The sequence below is a fragment of the Leuciscus leuciscus genome (assembly GCF_965113295.1).
Source record: "Leuciscus leuciscus genome assembly, chromosome: 11".
Taxonomy (NCBI): domain Eukaryota; kingdom Metazoa; phylum Chordata; class Actinopteri; order Cypriniformes; family Leuciscidae; genus Leuciscus; species Leuciscus leuciscus.
This window is the reverse complement of record NC_138735.1, coordinates 4,371,247-4,392,097: the sequence shown is the minus strand read 5'-3', so window position 1 is coordinate 4,392,097 and position 20,851 is coordinate 4,371,247. Positions and strand designations below refer to the sequence as shown.

Sequence of the window (20,851 nt, the reverse complement as noted above, 5' to 3'; positions counted from 1 at the left end):
ATTATATAAGTTAATCAAAATTAACGACACTAAACATGATCCATTCTAGTGAATCTGGTCACATAGTTTAAATTGCTTTGTAATGAATGTTTGTGCAGGATGATGTTTTCTCCTCACCCTTAAATGCCCTTTAGCCAAATATATACACACTACACTTCAAATCAGGTTTCTTAAACTGCTTAAAAGTATTATTCACCCAAAAATGAAACTTCTATCATCATTTACTCACCCTCAAGTTGTTGAGTTTTTTTTCTGTTAAACATAAGAGAAGATATGTTGAAGATTCTGCGTACCAAGCAGTTGATAGCCCCCTTTGACTTTAATAATATGGGGAGAAAAAAAATCTACTCTGTTTAAGAAAAGAAATAAACAATTTCTTTATGACCTATCACTTTAAGTTGTCAATATAATCCATCCACTCATTCTCCAGACCACTAATCCTCTTTAGAGGCATGAGACTTCAGAGGCTGGTTTGCCTTCCCCAACATCTTGGGCCACATGTAGAGAAATACCCTGGATGAATGGCCAGTCTATAACAGGGGTCACATTCACACCTAATGACAGTTTATGTCTCCAATTGAACTATGATGCATGTTTTTGGACTGTTGTAGGGAAACCAGAGAAGGTTAGGGTTAGGGTTAAGCCTGAGGAAACCCCACATATACTGGCTTAGATGATCAAATAGGGACATTGCCTGTTGAGCGAACTTCCTGTGAACGTAACATTTGGACACCTAATTTGATTACTCTCTTTTTGATTAGTAAAGAGAGTCATTTGATAAGTCAATGCAGATGCTCACGGGAGCGTGTCTATGTTCCCACAGCCCTATGTTCCATCATTTCCAAGGTTGATTTTCTTTAACCCTAACCCTAAACCCAATATAAACGAGACTGTGGGATCATAGGGCTGTGGGAACATAAGACTGTGGAAACATAGGGCCTAATTTTCTAAATTCTTCGTAACAAGAAAAAAAAAATTCTTAGAAATGTGGGAACATAGGGTTGACCCCATGCTGACAAGTTCATGACTCATACAAAAACACTTAAATAGTGCATATTTTACTTGGGTGTGGTACATGGTACATGCATATGTGCACTACTGTAATAAACACAATTGTGATGGGATGCCTGTGAGGTTGGAGGCTGGAGGTTGGGCTTCCAAAGGTTTCACTGAAACTATCCCTGGGACAAAGCTGTGTCAATGAAATGTTGAAATTAAAGCCTTGACGTAGGATTAGAGAATAATATATGCCAGTATGAAGATTGGAAATGGCTCCTGCTTTGGAATATTGACCTCTGAACTTTGACCTCAGTGCATGCCCTGCTGAAAATTCCAGCTAGCCATGGCTGGTCTCCCAGCCTGGCCTAGCTTTTTTCCAGCCTGGCCTAGCTGGTTTTAGCCTGACCAGCTAAAACCAGCTAAGACCAGCTAAAAAATGTTCAAAACCCTTCTAAAACCAATCTGCTATAGCTACTTCCAGTTTAAACCAGCTTAGACCAGCCAACTGTCTTAGGCTGGTTTTAGCTGGATTTTTCAGCAGGGTGTTAAGCCTTGTCATTCAAAATACAGAAGGGGCGAAATACATCGGACCAATTGTTATAGAGAGCTCTTTAGCTATGTGACTATACTCTTAAGGATAGAGTCACTAAAATGGGGTGCAGTCAATTATGGTCAAAATTGATTCTCACCTATTTAGCAGTTATATAAAATATTATCACACAAATGCAATTACATCCACTTAAATCCCGCCTAATTGTACTCTTAATTCAGTATTTATTACTTTCAATTTTAAGTAATAAGCTATATTTATTTAAAACTACAATTTCCTATAGCAGCACCTTCCAGCTTGACACAAATTAGCGCCATATTTGTAGTTCTTCCAGTTACCAAAGTATTGCTGTGAATAGGGTTGTAAAAAGATACATCTACGGAATATATCAAACCTATAGTAGCCTAAAACCGAAGTCATACTTACACTGTATTTATAGATCTATGTTGAGAAAAAGTAAAGATGTTAGTTAATATTTTGGAGCAGCTTTATAAAAACATCAGCAGCACCACTCTCGTTGTCTTAGCAAATTAGGGGTTAAATATAGGGTTATAAAACCATCTATGCACATAATATAAAAAGGTTTTACTGCAGCTGGAGTTTTAAAACGTTTGTTTGGCCATGGCTTTACTAAACTGCCCCCTTACTTAGAAATTAGCAGTTAGCATGTTGTTAACAGTGTAGGATTAATGTGATATGAATAATGCTATTTGGGTGAACATGACGCTGTTTGTAGTTTGCATTTACTTTTGGATGTGAAACTTACTTTAGTAAATTGTAGTAGGCCTAACTGTATTACAACACTTTGTTAATGAATACTACAGAACCCTGATAAAGTGTAGCCTACTGTTTTGTTTTTACTACGGTAAACTGTAGTGTAGTTCACTCAACAGGCAATGCCATCACAATTGTCTTTATAATTGTCTTAACAATTGTCTTTACAGTAGTGTACGCACCACACAAGTAAAATATGCACCATTTAAGTGTTTTTGCACGAAAGTGTTTGCTAAGTGTTTTTGCACAATTCATGTAGCCTACTTGTGAGCATCTGCATTATAGAGAATAAGTCAATTAGGTGTCCAAATGGTACTTTCATAGCAGGCAATGCCATCACAATGGTGTTTATTAGTGCACATACGTATGTACCACAGTAAAATAGGCTACACTATAGGCCTAAGTGCTTTTGCATGAGTCATGAACTTGTGAGAAATAAAAACTTTAGTAAGCATGATACATTTAAGTTTTGTTTATTTGATGAATGGAAAGTTTAAAATAATTATTATATATTATTTAACAGAAAGCTTTTGTAGCATTGTAAATGTCTTTACTGTCACTTTTAATTAATGTAATGTATCCTTGCTGAATAAAATTATAAGTCTACTTTCTTTAATTAATTTTTTTAAATATGTATTCTGTTAAGTTCACACAACCGGCCATTACAATTGTGTTTATTACAGTAGTGAACATATGTATGCATCAAGACAAAGGAAGACATTTCTCCACAGATTTACAGGATGTCAGTGAAAGTGGATTTTATTGATGATACAATATGGAAAACATAACAGAAAAACATATAGAATAATATGAAGAAATTGAAGAAGATCAGAGGCAATATTACATACCCTGTCAATGTACTTCATGCAAAAGTTACAGTGATTTATTAAAGCAGTAGGCTACTAAGGACTTTTTAGTTCACTAACAAACTTTTAACATTATTATTTCGCTACTGGTGATGCCAGTCAAGAGAGACACTTATTAGCTTTGGTTTGAAATGTCAAATTCAATTGCACTATTTTCCAACAGACAAACAGACGATTGATAGAACTGTTGTGCCCACATCTAGCGTCCTCTATCAAGTCACAGGAACCTGTAGAGGAATTGTAAGGAAAAACAGAAAGAAAAAGATGACATCACACAGCAGTCAAGGTCCCAAAAAAACATGACAATTCCAAATATCTACAAATAGTCTACAATGCTGCATTTCCAACATCAAAATAACTTTTTAATCATTATCTTTACTCGTCAAAAGAAAATGCAGCTTCATTTAAAACGATACCAAGATATCATACAAGTGGCTATAAATATTTGGCTGGAGATATTGTGAAATTGTGACAGACAAGCATTTAATTACAGATTACTACAGCAGAATAACATTGTGGTCAACTTCGTAATAAACACAAAACTTCTTCATGTCAGATCATGTTCATTATTTTCTTACCATCTGCCCACTCTCTCATTTGCAGCTGGTGCTTTCAGGGTTTCCAGGTCCCAAAGTGGATCTGCTTTAGAAGTCTAAAATTACAAGAAACTTATTATTAGTGTACGAACCACCATTTGATTTTTGTTATCTGATTACTTGATAATTCAGGTTATTCTGTTTAATCATGTTCATATTGTTAAAAACAAGTTACATTTGTTTCTTGGATATTAAACAGGTCTCTTTTTTATGTATTTAAATTTATATGTAATTTTATGCCAATATTAAATCAGTTTGATGCTTAGAAGGCATAATTATTGCATTGCCAATGAATAATAGATGAAAAGATACAACTGCTACTGGTCTTCTATCCAAATACAGAGGCATATAATGATGGCACTTGGCACATCTATGGCGCTTTTCCACTACACAGTACCAGCTCGCCCCGACTCGCCTTTGTTTGGTTTTCCACATGTATAAAAGTTGTACCTGTAACTGCTTCCAGGTACTTTTTTTCGTATCACCTCCGGCCAGGTTCTGAGCGAGCTGAGGCGATACTAAAACATTGTGAAAACCAGGCAGACTGCTGATTGGTCAGAGAGAATCGTCACTATTCACTGCATCACTGCAAAGTAACGAGTGAATAACCCCGTCATTTTTAAATAGTTTACTTTTTGCTATGAGAAACAGCCACATCCAGAGGATCAAAAACAGCATATACACTCGATTTCCTCCATTGCCCTGTGTGTGTGGGTAGCGGGAGTGTGTCGCTATGACACTATTGTGGAGGTACTAGCTGCAATGGAAAACACAGTGAAAAGCTAGCCGAGCCAAGCTGGTACTGTGTAGTGGAAAACTGCCATTACATGGCATGCCAACTACTGTTCCACTTCCTTCCCTAGTGTGGAACCAGGACCATTATGATGTTTACCACACAATGTCATCTGAACAAAGGGACACAAACCTGAACATCAAGGGCATATAGTAAAGCAAATGTCTCCAAATACATCCATTTTAATTAATCTAAACCCTAATAAAAAATTTGATAGTTTCCTACCTGGACCATGCCCCACCCATCCATCAAGTTACAAGTAATCCTGTTTACAAACAAGACACATACAGAAAAACACAGGTGAAAAAAAAATAACATCTTTCACAGACATAAATATAAATGAAGTTTTATTAACTAAGTTTGGGAGGAACACGTTCAGATAATTAACACGAGTGGATAGCACTCAGCAAACAATGACAAGAGGTCATCTATAGACTCAACAGTTTTACCTCGATCCATTAACAGTTTGCATCATCCCTCCACCACCCCTTCTCCACACTTCTAGTTCTGAACACTTACACGGGGGAGTACTCTGGATTCGGGCCTAATCCGAGCTCGGAGCCCTCCCTCCGGACAGCACGCCAAATAGGCATTAAACCTTGCTACCTGAAATTATATGTAAGTGTGAACTAGTGAACATTTATTCATACAAAACTGACATTTAATACAATATTTTAAATTAAGTTATTTCTAAAGATCTGTATGAACTGTATATAGCATAGTTTTTTAGACGATGAATAACAAGCCAAAAACTTTGTAGTTATTTTATTCATTATAATTTTAAAATTAACAAACAAAATGCTTAACTCATTCTTCAAGAAGGGAGGAGGGGCTCCCAGGAGTCCTTCCATTTGGTCCCACTGTAAAGATACAACGTTTAAAGTAAAAATTTACATTTGCTGAGTAACTCTGTCAGGCTAGCAAAATGGTATATCATTTTATGAAATATAACTATTAAAAAAAACTGTTAACATTTGTAATGTTTAAACTGTTGTGTATGGTGTCAGTGTGTAATAAACTGTACATTAGTACACCTACCAGGTCTTGCATGGAACCCAACAAATAAGGACCTCCTCGGTTCCCTATAGAATAAACACACACAGAAAAACTATCACAACACAACATCCAGCAACGTTTGTCTTGGCACAAGTCTTGCAATTGTGGTGGTAGCAAGTAAGTCATGTCAGGAGTACTCAAAATATACTTTGTTGGAAAATATTAACATGTAATAACATTAAAACAAGAACATTTATTGCTGTAAGGTGGTGTTTCAAAGTGGTACAGTACAATATCATACATCTGAGTGGTCTAGTAAATTACATGAAAACATTGTGACAGTTTCAATTCATGTTAACTTTACATTACCAACGTATTCATTCTACTATTTTATCTTTACATTAATGTTTTCAAGGTTTCTGCAAGTTTCAAAAAGTAAATTACATTTAATTAGTAAATAAAGATTTTTAAGATTTTAAGAATTTAAGACCTATTTCATGTCAATACTTGCAAAAAAGTATGAAGGCTATAAGGAAAATCAAAGACGAATAATTACTTGCAAAATTACATTAATGTGCAATTGTAGTTTTCATATTTGTCAGACAGACAGACAACTAATAACTACAACAAGTAACGTTAAATAAATTCCAACATAAGACCTACCTAAACATATATTGGTTGGTAACCGAAGTATTGATTGGACAGCAGTCTACATCATATGAGCAATACGTACAGCCAAATTATTTTCTGTTATTGTAAAGTATGTATGCATCTTGTTTGTAAAACTCTGGTTAAATTAGTGCTCAGTGCATGAACACTAAATCCAGATTATTGTTCTCCAAACATCCAGTTGTAGAGTCAAGTGCTCAAACAATGAAGAAATGTTTTTAACGCAGTATTAAACCGCATGTCCACCAAACCGTTTTTAGCCAGCTGAAAACGCTAGGCTCTCTGCTGAGATCATTTTATTTCTGTATTGTTAAAAATTCCAATAAATTTAAATGTGAGCAAGCAGAATGTGACAGTTGGTCTGTGTGGCATTTGTCCAGCCCCTCCTCCACTGTGATTGGACGGCTGGGTAAAAAGTGACAGTGATGAGCGCTGCGTTTTACCCAAAGTTGAACATTCGTCAACTCTCGGCGACTGGTAAAAAACGCAGAAGGCTCGGTATATCAGCGTGTAAAATACGCTCAGCACCTTGTTACACCCATGCATGTTTTAAAACCACGGCGCTCCCATTAAAAACAATTGGAAAAATACGGCAGTCGCGTGAAAAAACCGCTTTGGTGGACACATGGCCTTTTTTCATTGTAGAATCAAAAAGGATTAAAATATTAATAATGAGTGAATGAGGGTACATTGATATAAAGCAAGACAGTTTGAAATGGCTTTAGAAAGACAAACCTCTCTCACTCTTCTTTTCAAAACTTTGGAGTACTCAAAGTTGTTTTGCCTCACTCTCATACAGCATTCTGGACACTCATCTGAAAGATAGGCAATATAACATTGAAATAAGTATACCAATATACCAGTATAGACAATACCAAACTGTGGCAAACTGTTACCAAATACCCTGAATCAATGTGTAATTGATACATCATATCATTTTAAATAGAGAAAATTTACTTAACACTTTTTTTTTTGCTTCATCTTGCTGGCTACCCTCTGTTGGACTGAATCTGTATAAAGAATATACAACATACCACATTTTATTAAACATTATTTCAGTCAGGACCACAATCATCAAACATGATTGACAGTTAGCATACAGTTTTGATTGGCGATCTAGTTTTGCTCTGGACAAGAACTCCATGCGCATCCATGCTGCCTAGCATGAATAAGAGCAGGGAGAGCAGCAATAACAGAACAGAACCAACATTAATGTATTGCAGATATCATTAATTATTTGTAATGTACAACATTATTAGAGAATTTAAGTCTCATTCAGAGGGAATCAGAATGCCACATACTGATTGATGAGAGGAGGAGCTGGGGATGGAGGAGAGTAAATAGCTCCTGGGAAACGCAATAGCTTTTAATAATACTGGAGGAGCGTATATATGTATTCAGTGATAGGCGTTGTATTCCTATAGGTAGACGTGGATCAGCTGATGCGAGCTTGTCTAACGTGACCTGCCAGAACTGGGTTCTACAGACTCATTTAGAATGTACAGTATCAGTCAAAAGATTGGGCACGCTTTCCCATTCTCTCAAATGGGTATGTGGGTTCCAACTTTTGACAGGTACTGTATTAAAAGACATAGTTCTGAGATGCCCCACATATTATTCACTATTAAGACATTACTGACAATTAAGGAAATATACTTCACTTCTTTGTCTTTTTTTTGCCTTAGGGCCCCGGGGTCTTGTAGCTTCTGATGAGCCTGTGGTCTCGCTGACAGTAGCTACTGGAGGGTTCTCGGTCTCGCTGACAGTAGCTACTGGAGGGTTCTCGGTCTCGCTGACAGTAGCTTCTGGAGGGTTCTCGGTCTCGCTGACAGTAGCTTCTGGAGGGTTCTCGGTCTCGCTGACAGTAGCTACTGGAGGGTTCTCGGTCTCGCTGACAGTAGCTTCTGGAGGGTTCTCGGTCTCGCTGACAGTAGCTACTGGAGGGTTCTCGGTCTCGCTGACAGTAGCTTCTGGAGGGTTCTCGGTCTCGCTGACAGTAGCTTCTGGAGGGTTCTCGGTCTCGCTGACAGTAGCTTCTGGAGGGTTCTCGGCCTCGCTGACAGTAGCTTCTGGAGGGTTCTCGGTCTCGCTGACAGTAGCTTCTGGAGGGTTCTCGGTTTATGTTATGACTGAAAAGTGCCATTAATTATCTACAGTCTATGTCAACAAATCTAGTCATCTAGTTCTCAGTCAAGGTAATGCTGTGCTGATCAGAGCATTCTTGATTTTCTGCTTACTTTTTATCTAGCTTGTTGACTTGGCTCAACTGCTAAAAAAAACTATTGGGTGATCACATGCTACTTTATCCTATTATGGCTGAAAGTAATGCTCATCCTTTGCGTCAATATGAAAAATAAAGAGAAAGATACTTGTGGGTTCACATTCCTTTGGGTTACCAGTGTTTCCACATTACAGAGCTCCGTGTTTGTACAAAAATACTTACTCTTTAGCACAGCTTCATACATAATTTGAACCCTCTGAAGCAAATCAGGATCCAAAACATAATCCCCTCCTAGGATGACATCGGCCACTAAGCTTCCTTTGTATTTCTTCCCCAAAAGTAATACGGGGTAGAAATCAAGGGCAGCACGTTTGTCAAGCTGAAATATAAAAACATTAAATAAAAAACATGCACATATTTTTTTACATTTAAATATTAAAAAAAGATTTAAATATGAATTTCATGACAGCTGTTTAATGGTAATATTTAATGTACAGCTCATATCAAGGAATTCATTACTATACTATATGTTTCACTAACCATGTTTTCATCAACATTAGAGAAAAAAATATCCTCAATTTAGCAAAAAACTTTATTTTAACTGTTGTTTGAGGTGGTATTTGCCTTTTTCGAAAAAGAGTTAATGTGCTGAACGGGATATGGAAAAAGCTTTGACAAAGTTCCAAGCTGTATATGCAGTCAGGCACATTACTAAGTGGAAGAAAATAAACTAACCAGGAAACTCTCAGTAGCAGTGAGCAAAGATCCCAGCACTTAATACTTATCTGACAGGCGGAATGGGAAATGTGGTGTAAGGCAAACCTGTAATTTCCCTAGCTGGATCTTAATTAATTCCCTCCAAACCAGTTGATAGAAACACCTGATTCATATTTTACAAAAAATGTCTCTTTTTCGAAACATTTAAAAATTTCACTTGACAAATAAATGGAAACATGGCTATTGACTGTTGACCTTTACTGTGTCAATTGACCCTTCACAGGGAGCTTAATTGACAGGTGATCTGACAAATCATACTTTGCCATTTTGCCCGACAATGCAGTCAGAAGAGATAGCAGATTAACGTGAGGATTTGAACTTGAGAAACGGAGTGTACTAATGTCTTTCCGTGGTTAAAACAACATTTCTTCTTATGTTCATTCATGTTTATTTGATGATATAACTGAACTGGAAGGAAGAGATGATCGCGTCACGAGAAGCTGTAACTGATGCTCTACAATGATCTGTCAAGAGTCTCACGACACATTATTACGATATTTATTGTTTATATTTCTTTTAAAAAAATGACCAAATTTGAAAGGTGAGCCTTTGTTTAAACGTATAATATGTAATTTTTTCGCCGCTAGGGGTCGCTAACCTCTTACAATAACAAAGGCGTATTTTGATGACGCAACACTTGCTAAGAAGAATTATGGATCTTGTGGTCAACTTCAAGTCCACCAATCTAATATTGTTTATGGATGAGTAAATACATCAATGTGATATTAAGCAGGGCGCGTTTGCTAAGAGACAGCTATCAGTTCCAAACGCGACGTGAGTCCAGCAGATATAACAGCTAACGTTAAAAGGAATATGCTATGGACATTTCAGCTATCAGCAGAATCACACGCGAATCGAGTCCCACGCAAATGTAACGTCAAAAGGAATATGGACATTTCATTCTACCAAAGTGCAGAATTACTACTCACAGGTCAGTTTATTAAACAAATTAAACGTGTGAGGTAATGCAGCACTGTTTCACTTGGTCTAACGTTACACCTTCACACAAAACTGCACATAAACACAATAAACATTTATGTTATTCTATGTGTTCGTTTGTCTGTATGACAAACGAACAGTAAGCTGTAGCAGTAAGCTCAATTAATATTAGAATAACGTAGGCCCTACAGATCATATTATAACATTTTATCATTGCTGAACTATATAACATTGATTAGTTTATGTAAATGTGCTCACCTGTTTAATAAAGTACATGTACGAGCGGTCGAAGTTAGTCATAGACGTGGAACTCGATCTCAACATCTCAAAAACACAGCGCTGATCTTAATCCTCGTTTTAGTTCACCTTTTTTTATCCAAAGTCTGCTTGCCATGATGCATAATGTTTGAACGAAACAACAACAGCATGCAGATAGACATTACAAGCTACACAGTTGTCCATGTCTGTCGCCTTGGTTAAGGTGCTCTGGTGTATGCATAGACTGTATATGGGTGTATGTCAGTACGAGCGGAAACCAGAGAGAAGCGGATATGACGCCATTGACGGGAGACAAAACGAAAATAAAGACACGTCCCATGTCTTAGAATTAAATTACAAATGTATCCTTATTTGAAAGTTGTTGAAAAGAGTCGGGATAATGTAAGTACACAACTAAAAAGATACATAACATAGATATATTGATTTTTGCAATTTTTAAAGCAAAAAAACTACATATTGTGCCTTTAATATGTTTAATATCAAAAGTAACCGAAAAGTTGTCGGGCAAAATGGCAGATGGCGAAGTATGATTCATCAGGGGGTGTCAATCGTCCTGTCAATCGAGCTCCCTGCAAAGGGTCAATTGACTTAATTTCATAAATCCATATTAGCATCCTTAACTCTGAACTAATCTTACCAACAGATGACTGCTATTAAGAACAACTGTCCTGTTGTTTTTTTTATTTATTGAATCCTTCCACTTGATTTTTTGATTTTCAAAGTTGCGTCTCTTGGCTGCAACTTTGGCTTTGTACGGCTGCAGTTGTTTGCAAGCTGGACAGGTTGTATGCAACACTTATTAGGGTGTTGCACCCTGTGCACATTTTCTGAGAACTTCCTGGCATCTCTAAAATGAAGAAAAAATTATATTAAAACCTATATACAACTTGTTTTTGTAACATGAGATCCAGTAACAAGAGGCACAATTATAATGTTGGGTTAAACCAAAAATCACATTTAAAAAGCATTTAAAAAGTAAAGGGGTGGTTGAATATGATTTCACTTTTCTAACTTTAGTTAGTGTAATGTTGCTGTTAAATTATAAAATAAATAAATTAAAATTTTGGATAGGCAAACATTATATTTTATATATAAAAAAAGCAACCAACTAGCATTAATCAACTCACCTGTCTGTGTACGTTATACTATATAAAAAATGAACATCATGTTGTGCAGAAAAAATACACATTTTTAATTTGTACGTAAGGTTTGTACCATAGTACACGCTGTATAATGGTGCGTTCAAGTCCTCCTGGGAATTTCGTACGTACGAGGTGGGAAGTCGTGTTGACGACGTGAGGTGCGTTCAAGTCAGTTTCGTCGGAGCAAGATGGTGGTACCTTCTTTTAATGAATAACACGAAAATATAGCAAGATTTGTTAACTCTGCTTATAGAAAATGAAGAACAAAGAATGCGCATCGGGTGTGTTTTTCTTTTTGTTTTTAATTAACTTATGAAGCCAATGTAAATTAACTGTATCATTATATAATTAGTATATATATAATTTTTATATTACAAGTAGGCTATATCATATATTGTGCAGAGAGCTTACTTTGTTATAAATGAAAAAGCCTTACAATGTCACTGCTAAATACCTGTATATTGTGATATATTTTACTATCACTTTGCTCAACTACAGACGTTGCATTCATTGATTCCGCCATGTTTCTCACTGACACGCCCCCAACTCGTACAGATTGGGGCTTAAAGAAAATCCCGAGCTCCCCACTGGTATTTACGACATTGTGGTGGCGTTCATGTGCATTCAACTCGTAAATACGATCTATACGAGATGACTTGAACGCACCATTATGGCAGGAACACGTGACTTAATTGGTCGAAAGTTTCATGGGATCTGTAGTTCTTAAGGCATAGGCCTACACGCAGCTTATCTACATGAAAGTAATGCAATATATCTCGCATTTGTTTGCACATATTTGTTGAAGAATGTGTGTATGTGCAAATATATATCGTTCAAACAGTACAGGGTTAGCTCACTAAATACGTAACGTTAACTAACTTTACAAAACATTACAGGATACGTAACTGAAGGCCATTGGTTTCATCGAGAGTGCTCACATACGATTCTAACGTCATATTTACCATTACAGCAAACATATCACTAAAAAATAACTTAACAAGCGCTAGCTAGCAGCTAGCTGGCCAGCTGGCTACATGCGTACTTTGCCGATGTAACTTTACGAACTTCAGCTAAATCACGAGGCATTCATTTGTCCTACTGACGTCATGATCACTCACATGGTTCTAAAGTTAGATTTATCATTACAGAAAACAAGATCAAGTAAAACAACACGTACCACTTAACATTTATCATTAAATAACACAGTTTTAGGAAATTGGATATACTACAGTACATACCTCTCCGACTGTCGATCGCAATGCCACATACAGTGACAGTCCTTCTCTTTAGCGACTCCAATGGATGTTTGAGCATTGAGCAATAACTTTACGTACCGAGTGGTACATATTTGTAGCGCTGCAATAAAGTGTTAATAAAACAAATCACCTGACTGAAACGTATCGTTCTGGCAAAACTTGTTAATGCGTTTGATATCTTATTAAATCATACTAGTGTGAGACATAGTGAGACACATAGCAAAGGTATAATATTTTTTGGCTGGCTGTTCGCGAATAGTTTGCCAACAAGTTTTGTGCGGTTTGGTACGTAATCAACACGGTCATGATTGCGCGATTCCCTGCCGTTTAATTTACACAAAACACATGAAAACTAAAACATGCAAAAGCATTTTTATTATGAATTGTTCCTTTTGCGAGGCAATACCATACTATTTCGGTAAGTTACCTCGGGGAAGTGCGATCCAATGTGCTCGTCGGACGTCTATCCTCAGTCTGGCATGTTTGGCACCTCAAAGGCGTGGAAATAATTCCTAATTTATATTAAAATAAGTGTATGCTGAACATCATTTATTAATATTGTCGCCTTTATAAGCTTATAAACAAGCATCTGGAACGGGGGAAATGTATGCCAAGCTTAAATGTATGTATAGTGCCTCTAGTGGACGTTTCACCCGGAAAGTGCAGGGAAATGTACTTTCAGGTACGTATTTCAGGGTTTGTACTCTGAAAAAGTACCCAGAGTAACGTATTTCCAATGAGCCTGGGTTGCAGAAATGAGTCTTGTATCATAGTTTCTACTTCATCTGTGAGCTTGTTATAGTCAGCCTGACATACTTTATGTGGATGATGTCCACTGTTTCCCATGCACTTCAGCAGAGCGTCATGCATCTGCTCTCGGCCTCCAATGCTGCAGAGTTTATCCAACTGCTCAACAGGATCCGGTGGGATATCTTGACACTGAAGGGCTTTTAAGACAGCCGGAGCAAACTTCCCGTGGTGTGCAGTGGAGCATATCACAAGGTGCAGTGGAGCATATCGCAGGTTTTGACATGTATACGATCGGCGACTACTTTCCCAACCGCTGTGTGAGTGTCCATTATGAAGCCTGTTGTCGCGTGCACCTCCTGTATGGCCCTCAAACAGTCTTCTTCAGAGCACCAACCAGCTTGAAGTTCCAGATTTATCTTCTGCCGTAAAGTCTCCGACACTTTAAAGATGCGCTCTCTTTCTAGATTCAAAAACAGATCTCTGACAAGACTAAAGATATAAAAGATTGGATGACGCGTAATTTTCTTTTATTAAATCCAGACAAGACAGAGGTAATACTTATCGGTTCAAAAAACCGCCCACAAAACCTCGCACAATACAACTTTAACATCATAGGATGTCCTGTTACTTTATCCGCTACAGTAAAAGACCTGGGTGTTATACTCGATTGCAACCTGTCTTTTGAAAATCATATTTCATATGTTACAAAAACAGCCTTTTTCCACCTTAGAAACATTGCTAAGCTACGTAATATGCTATCAGTTTCTGATGCAGATAAGTTAGTTCATGCATTCATGACCTCGAGACTGGATTACTGTAATGCCTTATTAGCTGGTTGTCCTGCATCCTCAATAAACAAGCTACAGTTAGTCCAAAATGCCGCCGCTAGAGTTCTTACGAGATCAAGAAAATATGATCATATAACACCGATTTTATCATCACTGCATTGGTTACCTATAAAGTTCCGTATTAATTACAAGGTATTGCTACTGACTTATAAAGCCCTAAACGGCTTAGCTCCAGTCTATTTAACGGATCTTCTATCGCCCTATAATCCATCGCGCTCTTTAAGATCACTAAATTCAAGGCTTTTGGTCATACCTAGGATATTCAGAACCACCAAAGGAGGGAGAGCATTTTCACATTTGGCTCCAAAACTCTGGAATAGTCTTCCTGATACTGTTCGTTGCTCAGACTCGCTCTCCCATTTTAAAACTAGATTAAAGTCGCATCTCTTCAGCCAGGCATTCATATAATCCCACAGTTCAAACTACAATCCGGCCTCTAGCTCATAAATGCCAGAGGAGAACTGGCCCCCGACTGAGCCTGGGTTCTCCCAAGGTTTTTTTCCTCCATTAGGTCACCTGATGGAGTTTTAGGACACCATTAGGTCACTTGATGGAGTTTTTCGGTTCCTTGCCACTGTTGCCTTTGGCTTGCTCAGTTGGGGATATTTTGGGGATATTTAATTTAATTTTATCAATCAATAAATTCCTCTTGAAACAAACTTTGTTGTATTATTTAAATTTAATACTGTGAAGCTGCTTTGATACAATCTGTATTGTGAAAAGCGCTATACAAATAAACTTGACTTGACTTGACTTCCATCCCCACCGGAAGCGTGATGGATGAACCTCTCAAGGTTGGAAGACTTCAGGATATCAATGGCAGGAGAGTTTGAAACCTGCAGCTTCCGGTTGCGGAGATCATACTTGCCACTAGCGATGAAGTCGGATATGATGCAGTTATGATTGGATGCACAGATCACCTTCCGTATGGGTATTCCCATTTGTTTGGCATACAGGGCTGACATGGCATCGCCAAAGTTTCCGGTAGGGATGCACACGTCAATGGGGTCTCCGAAAGTCAGCGTGCGATTTCTAAGCAGGTCCATGTACGCCGAGCAGTGATAGACCACCTGAGGGAGCAGTCGGGCCCAGTTTATCGAGTTTGCGGTGCTGAGAACCGTGGCATATTCCACAGCTAAATGTCCGATCAAGCTCGAGTCCCCAAACATTCGTTTAATGCTCCTCTGGCAGAAGTCAAAATTGGACAGGACGCTGATGGACTTGGCATTGCCCTCCTGAAATCCTGTCATCTGTAGCTTCTGAATCTCACTCACTCCGTTCTCAGGGAAAACCACAAGCACGCCGATCCTCTCCCGGTCACTGTCTTTAAGATTTCTGAAGCCGTTCAGCACCGCGCTTCCGGTATCTCCAGATGTGGCCACTAGAATCAGGTAGTTGCACATCTGTGGCAGGCAGTGGGCAAACAGCTGAGGCATCAACTGCAGTGCCAGGTCTTTAAACGAGGCAGTTGGGCCGTGAAAGAGTTCTAGAAGATACTGATGATCAGTGAGGTGCTTTAAAGGCACAACCGACTGATCGGCGAAGTTCTGGCCGTAAGCACGACACACCATTGTGCTCAATTCTACAGGGGACACATCCATAGGATGGATACAGTTTTCCAGTATGGCCACAGCTCTCGTGGCATGGCTGGATATTCTCAACCATTCTGAAGGTTCCAGTTTGGGGAAACCTTTTTTTGGTACGTAAAGCCCTCCATCTGGTGCAAGACCCTCTATGACGACATCACTGAAGAACTTGGGGTCACTTGACATTTGGCTCCTTGTTGAAACAAACACCTCTGATTCTGAATCCTCATATCTGAGCAGAGTCCTCAGGACTTTATCAGCCACGTCCTCCACGGAGTCTCCCGTCCCACAAAGGACTCTCGCATCTAGCCATTTCTCATAAAACTGCTTCCTGTAATGTAATATCTCTCTCATAGAAACACCAGCATCCTGACCCACAATCCTGTTCACCTTCATTCGAGAGAGTCTCTGCATGATATCTTCTGTGTCCACATCCAGGTACACGGCCAGTCCAGAGCGCTTCAGGTGCCGCATGGCGTCCAAATGCAGGGGATTGGAGCCGGTCAGAGAGATGACACTTCCTGTGGCTGCAAACCTGCACACTGCTTTACCTTCTTCTTCAATAAAACCATCACCACCAATTTCAGAGAGCTTGTCTGCCACACTCATTCCCCACGTCCTTTCGAGAACATCGTCATCTATATCAATAACAGGCATACCTAGTCTATGTCCCAGAATCCGCCCAACACAGGTCTTCCCTGCTCCAGGAGGACCCATCAGGAGAATGTTTCTTTCCCCCGGTTTAGAGTTTTGATTTGATAGCCGTGCTGTAGTGAAGTATGAAGGAGCAAATAGCAGGTGGGTCCTCAGCTTGCTCACTTTAGCCAACAGCTGGCCGAAACTTGCAGGGATCATCTTAGAAAAAAGATCAAATAATCTAGGAAGCAGAAATATGTTTCAGAATTAAAATCATGTCAGTAGATTACAGATAATTTGCTAAAATACAAAATGTAATGTTTAGGCCTGGTTTCACAGACAGGGCTTAGAGTAAGCCAGGATTAGGCCTTAGTTAAATTAGAGCATTTGAGTAGCTTTAATAAACGTGTCTTAGAAAAAAACATGACTGGTGTGCATCTTGAAACAAAACAATGGCACTGACATATTTTAAGATATGTCAGTGCAAGATGCTTTTAGTTAAAACAGCTCAAACATACATTTTAGTCTGGGACTATCTTAAGACTTGTCTGTGAAACTGAGGGATATTGTATAGGCCTTTATCGCAACACAATAGAACGCTGGAAGTAGTCGCGAAGCAGTGTACGGCGTCTTCCGGTTATTGCACTGGACTACTTCGCTCTCGCATCTGCCAAAAGTTTATTTTTTTGTTTTGTTTTCTTGATTCCATTTTAATGGTTTGATTAAATTGTTATAACCAATTATTTAAAATGTAATGATTTAAGCCAAACTTTCTTCAAAGGTTAAACCAAACTTTTATTTCGACGGGTTGCTTTGTACACCTTTGAGTCTCTCTGTGTTTTATGATATGATAGTTTTTTCTCAAATGAAGCTAAAATGCTGCTGAAGTGACTCTCAGAGCAGCTGTGTTGATAAAGTGCATTAATGTTAATATGTTTGGCTGAAAACATAATGCGTGCCTCAGTGTGTGTGTGGTAAATGAAACCATTCATTCACAGAGATACACAGAACATGCATGATTCCTATTTAAATGGTCTTTATGTGGTTTAATATTGACAGACACTGGTCTATATCGCGTCACCGGAAGTGCGAGTACACTGCTTGGTGATTTCGAACGTTCCAAAACCAGGAAATGAGATAAAGGCCTATTGGTTTAATCTATGTAAAGATTTGTTTTAATAAAGACACAGCCCGTCCCAATGGAACCCTAGGCCTTCGACGTCTTTCTCCAGTTCCACGCTTTCATGACATAACGCTGCTTTGTCTGTCGGGTGTAAGTCTGCTTCCTTCTGAAACCTAAAATGACAAATGGGACACCCTGCAGTCTTGTGGAACACCACAGATGCACATGAAGTGTGCCGTTTAGAACAGGGCCTTAAAAGTCACAATGAAACGGAAGTATAGACAGATCTTTTCTTCTGCATTGTGATATCTTAATGTAACAACTTATTGAAAGGAATAATAGTAGGACTTTCTTCACGCCCAGACGAAACTTACCAATTCACAAAATTAACGGAATGCATACCTGATATAAAAAATTGGATGACTAGTAATTTCCTACTACTTAATTCAGAAAAAACAGTGATTCTAATTATTGGACAAAAAACTCCCTCACGTAATAACCTGGAATACTGTCTAACACTTGATGGCTGCTATGTTAAGTCTTCATCGTTGGTTAGGAACCTGGGTGTGCTCTTTGATACCAATCTTTCATTTGAAAGTCACGTGTCTAGTATCTGTAAAACCGCATTTTTCCATCTTAAAAATATATCTAAATTACGTCATATGCTCTCAATGACAAATGCGGAACAATTAGTTCATGCGTTCATGACATCAAGGCTAGATTATTGTAATACTCTACTGGGTGGTTGCCCTGCACGCTTAATAAACAAATTACAGCTGGTCCAAAACGCAGCAGCTCGAGTTCTTACCAGAACCAGGAAGTATGACCATATTAGCCCTGTTCTGTCAACACTGCATTGGCTCCCTATTAAACATCGTATACATTTTAAAATACTGCTGATTACTTACAAAGCACTAAATGGTTTAGCTCCGCAGTACTTGAGCGAGCTCTTAACGCATTATAGTCCTTCACGTCTATTGCGATCTCAAAATTCCGGCCAGTTAATACAGGGTGTCTACAGATATAAACAAGTTCAATTTAAGACATTTTAAGACCTTTTTAATGCCAATTTGAATTAAATTTAAGATCAAACCTGTGATGGAAATACACATTATATTGCATACGTATATGTAATATTTAACCTAAGTAATTTAAATAATTTAATATTAACTACTTGTTTATTGAACTAAAATCAATGTAACATTTGCAATCGTGAGAATATTCAGCAAAATAGCTCCCGTCATCTTATGTTACTTAACTATATCACATGTTATAAATAAAATAAAATAAATCAACATTTAGAATTTTTACCTCAGTATGTTTCTTCTGTGAGTTTTTGATGTGCCGTTATGCTCATTTGTTTTGATTTCTTACTATAAAATCTATCACAGAGACAAGCAGAGCGAGCCTCAACAGCGTTACCAGAAAAAGCCTACATTATCATTATCAATAGCTGTTTAAGTAATAAAATCTGAATCATTCTCGCGATTCGATGCTTTACTGGTTATTTGACGGACATTAGGTCCGTCAGACTGGAGAAATTTTAGCGGTAATGTGACCAGAAATATTTAATACTTTTTAAGGCCTTTTATTAGGAACATTTTATTTAAGACTTTTTAAGGACCCGCGGCCACCCTGAATAACCAAAATACAATAAAATATATCCAATAAAATATATATTTTAAAGTTAAATAACCAAAATACTATGTCTGATAGTTATACTTATAATTTTGTTTCTATTACATGCAGTTCTAACTTGAGCTCTTAGCTCTCCGATTAGAATATTGGCTTCTTACTGACCCTTTAAAGGGATACTCCACCGAAAAATGAAAATTCTGTCATCATATACTCACCCTCATGTTGTTTCAAACCTGTATGAAATTCTTTCTTTTGCTGAACAGAAAGGAAGATATCTAGAAGAATGTCAGTAACCAGACAGTTTTAGATACCATTGACTTCCATAGTATATTTTTTTTCCTACTATGGAAGTCAATGGTATCTAAAACTGTCTGGTTACTCACATTCTTCTAGATATCTTCCTTTCTGTTCAGCAGAAGAAAGAAATTCATACAGATTTGAAACAACATGAGGGTGAGTATATGATGACAGAATTTTCATTTTTCGGTGGAGTATCCCTTTAAGAAACACAGAACTCACTCTTGCACTCACACTTACAATCTCACACACACACACACACACTCTCAGATATGTGGTTTATGAGGACTCTCCATAGGCATAATGGTTTTTCTAATGTACAAACTGTATAATCTATCCCCCTACACTAACCCTACTCCTAAACCTACCAATCACAGATTTAGTATGTTTTTTAAGCCGTTTGGTTTAGAAGGACACATATGTCCGGATAAACCATGTTTACGTTGTAATACCCATGTCATTATACACATTTGTGTCCTCATAAACCATATACAAGAACACACACACACACACACACACACACACACACACACACACACACACACACACACACACACACACTAACAATATGCTCTGACAGGAGGAGGACAGAGTAAAGGTACACAGGACCTACAATTCCCACACTTTTATTAGCCCCGGGTCTAGCCGGACAGCCTGTGTGTGGGGGGGTGTGTGTGTGTGTGTGGGGTCATTGAAAATGTGTTCAGATATATATTCTTCACAGAAAATGAGCCAAGGCCAATGAGTCTGAGTTTGAAAAAATAATGAATCGTATAATTTTTCTCTTGATAAAAAATGAAACCGGGTCCTACAGACCCGAACACCATACAAGGGTTAAAACGACACTAACGAGACGCTTAACAACACAGCGTACAAAACAAACATTTTATATAGATATCATATTCTAATTAAATGAATACTTACAATCACAGAAATAATGTCCTTGGCGATGGTCAATTTGCTGCCGCCGCAACTGCTGCTCGTGTCCGAAAGCTGAATCATACGTGTAACAGCTGTTCTAAATAAGCTACATCTGATTGGTTAATAATAATCCTATTTCAGTATCTTGCCGCACTATTGGCTCGACTGATATAGTAGGCAACCGCGTTTGCCTGC

At 38.1% G+C, this 20,851-nt stretch overlaps 1 protein-coding gene and 1 pseudogene across 2 annotated transcripts; both read right to left on the bottom strand.

Annotated features, from left to right (window-relative positions):
• Window positions 1-3,128: 3,128 nt before the first annotated feature.
• LOC309508780 (uncharacterized protein) lies at window positions 3,129-8,708 on the bottom strand (the record flags this gene model as incomplete). The annotated part of the gene is made up of 10 exons (XM_082183249.1): window positions 3,129-3,416; window positions 3,768-3,841; window positions 4,804-4,843; window positions 5,028-5,184; window positions 5,386-5,438; window positions 5,617-5,660; window positions 6,979-7,058; window positions 7,206-7,253; window positions 7,905-8,345; window positions 8,687-8,708. The coding sequence occupies 6 exons, from the start codon at window positions 8,706-8,708 to the stop codon at window positions 5,393-5,395; spliced, it is 681 nt and encodes a 226-aa protein (XP_082039375.1). The 3' UTR covers window positions 3,129-3,416; window positions 3,768-3,841; window positions 4,804-4,843; window positions 5,028-5,184; window positions 5,386-5,392.
• Window positions 8,709-13,577: 4,869 nt separating this feature from the next.
• LOC309508779 (threonine synthase-like 1) lies at window positions 13,578-16,896 on the bottom strand (annotated as a pseudogene). The gene is made up of 2 exons: window positions 15,200-16,896; window positions 13,578-14,087 (listed from the first exon to the last, which is right to left on the bottom strand). The product of its transcript is annotated as a threonine synthase-like 1 (transcript).
• Between the last annotated feature and the right edge of the window lie 3,955 nt (window positions 16,897-20,851).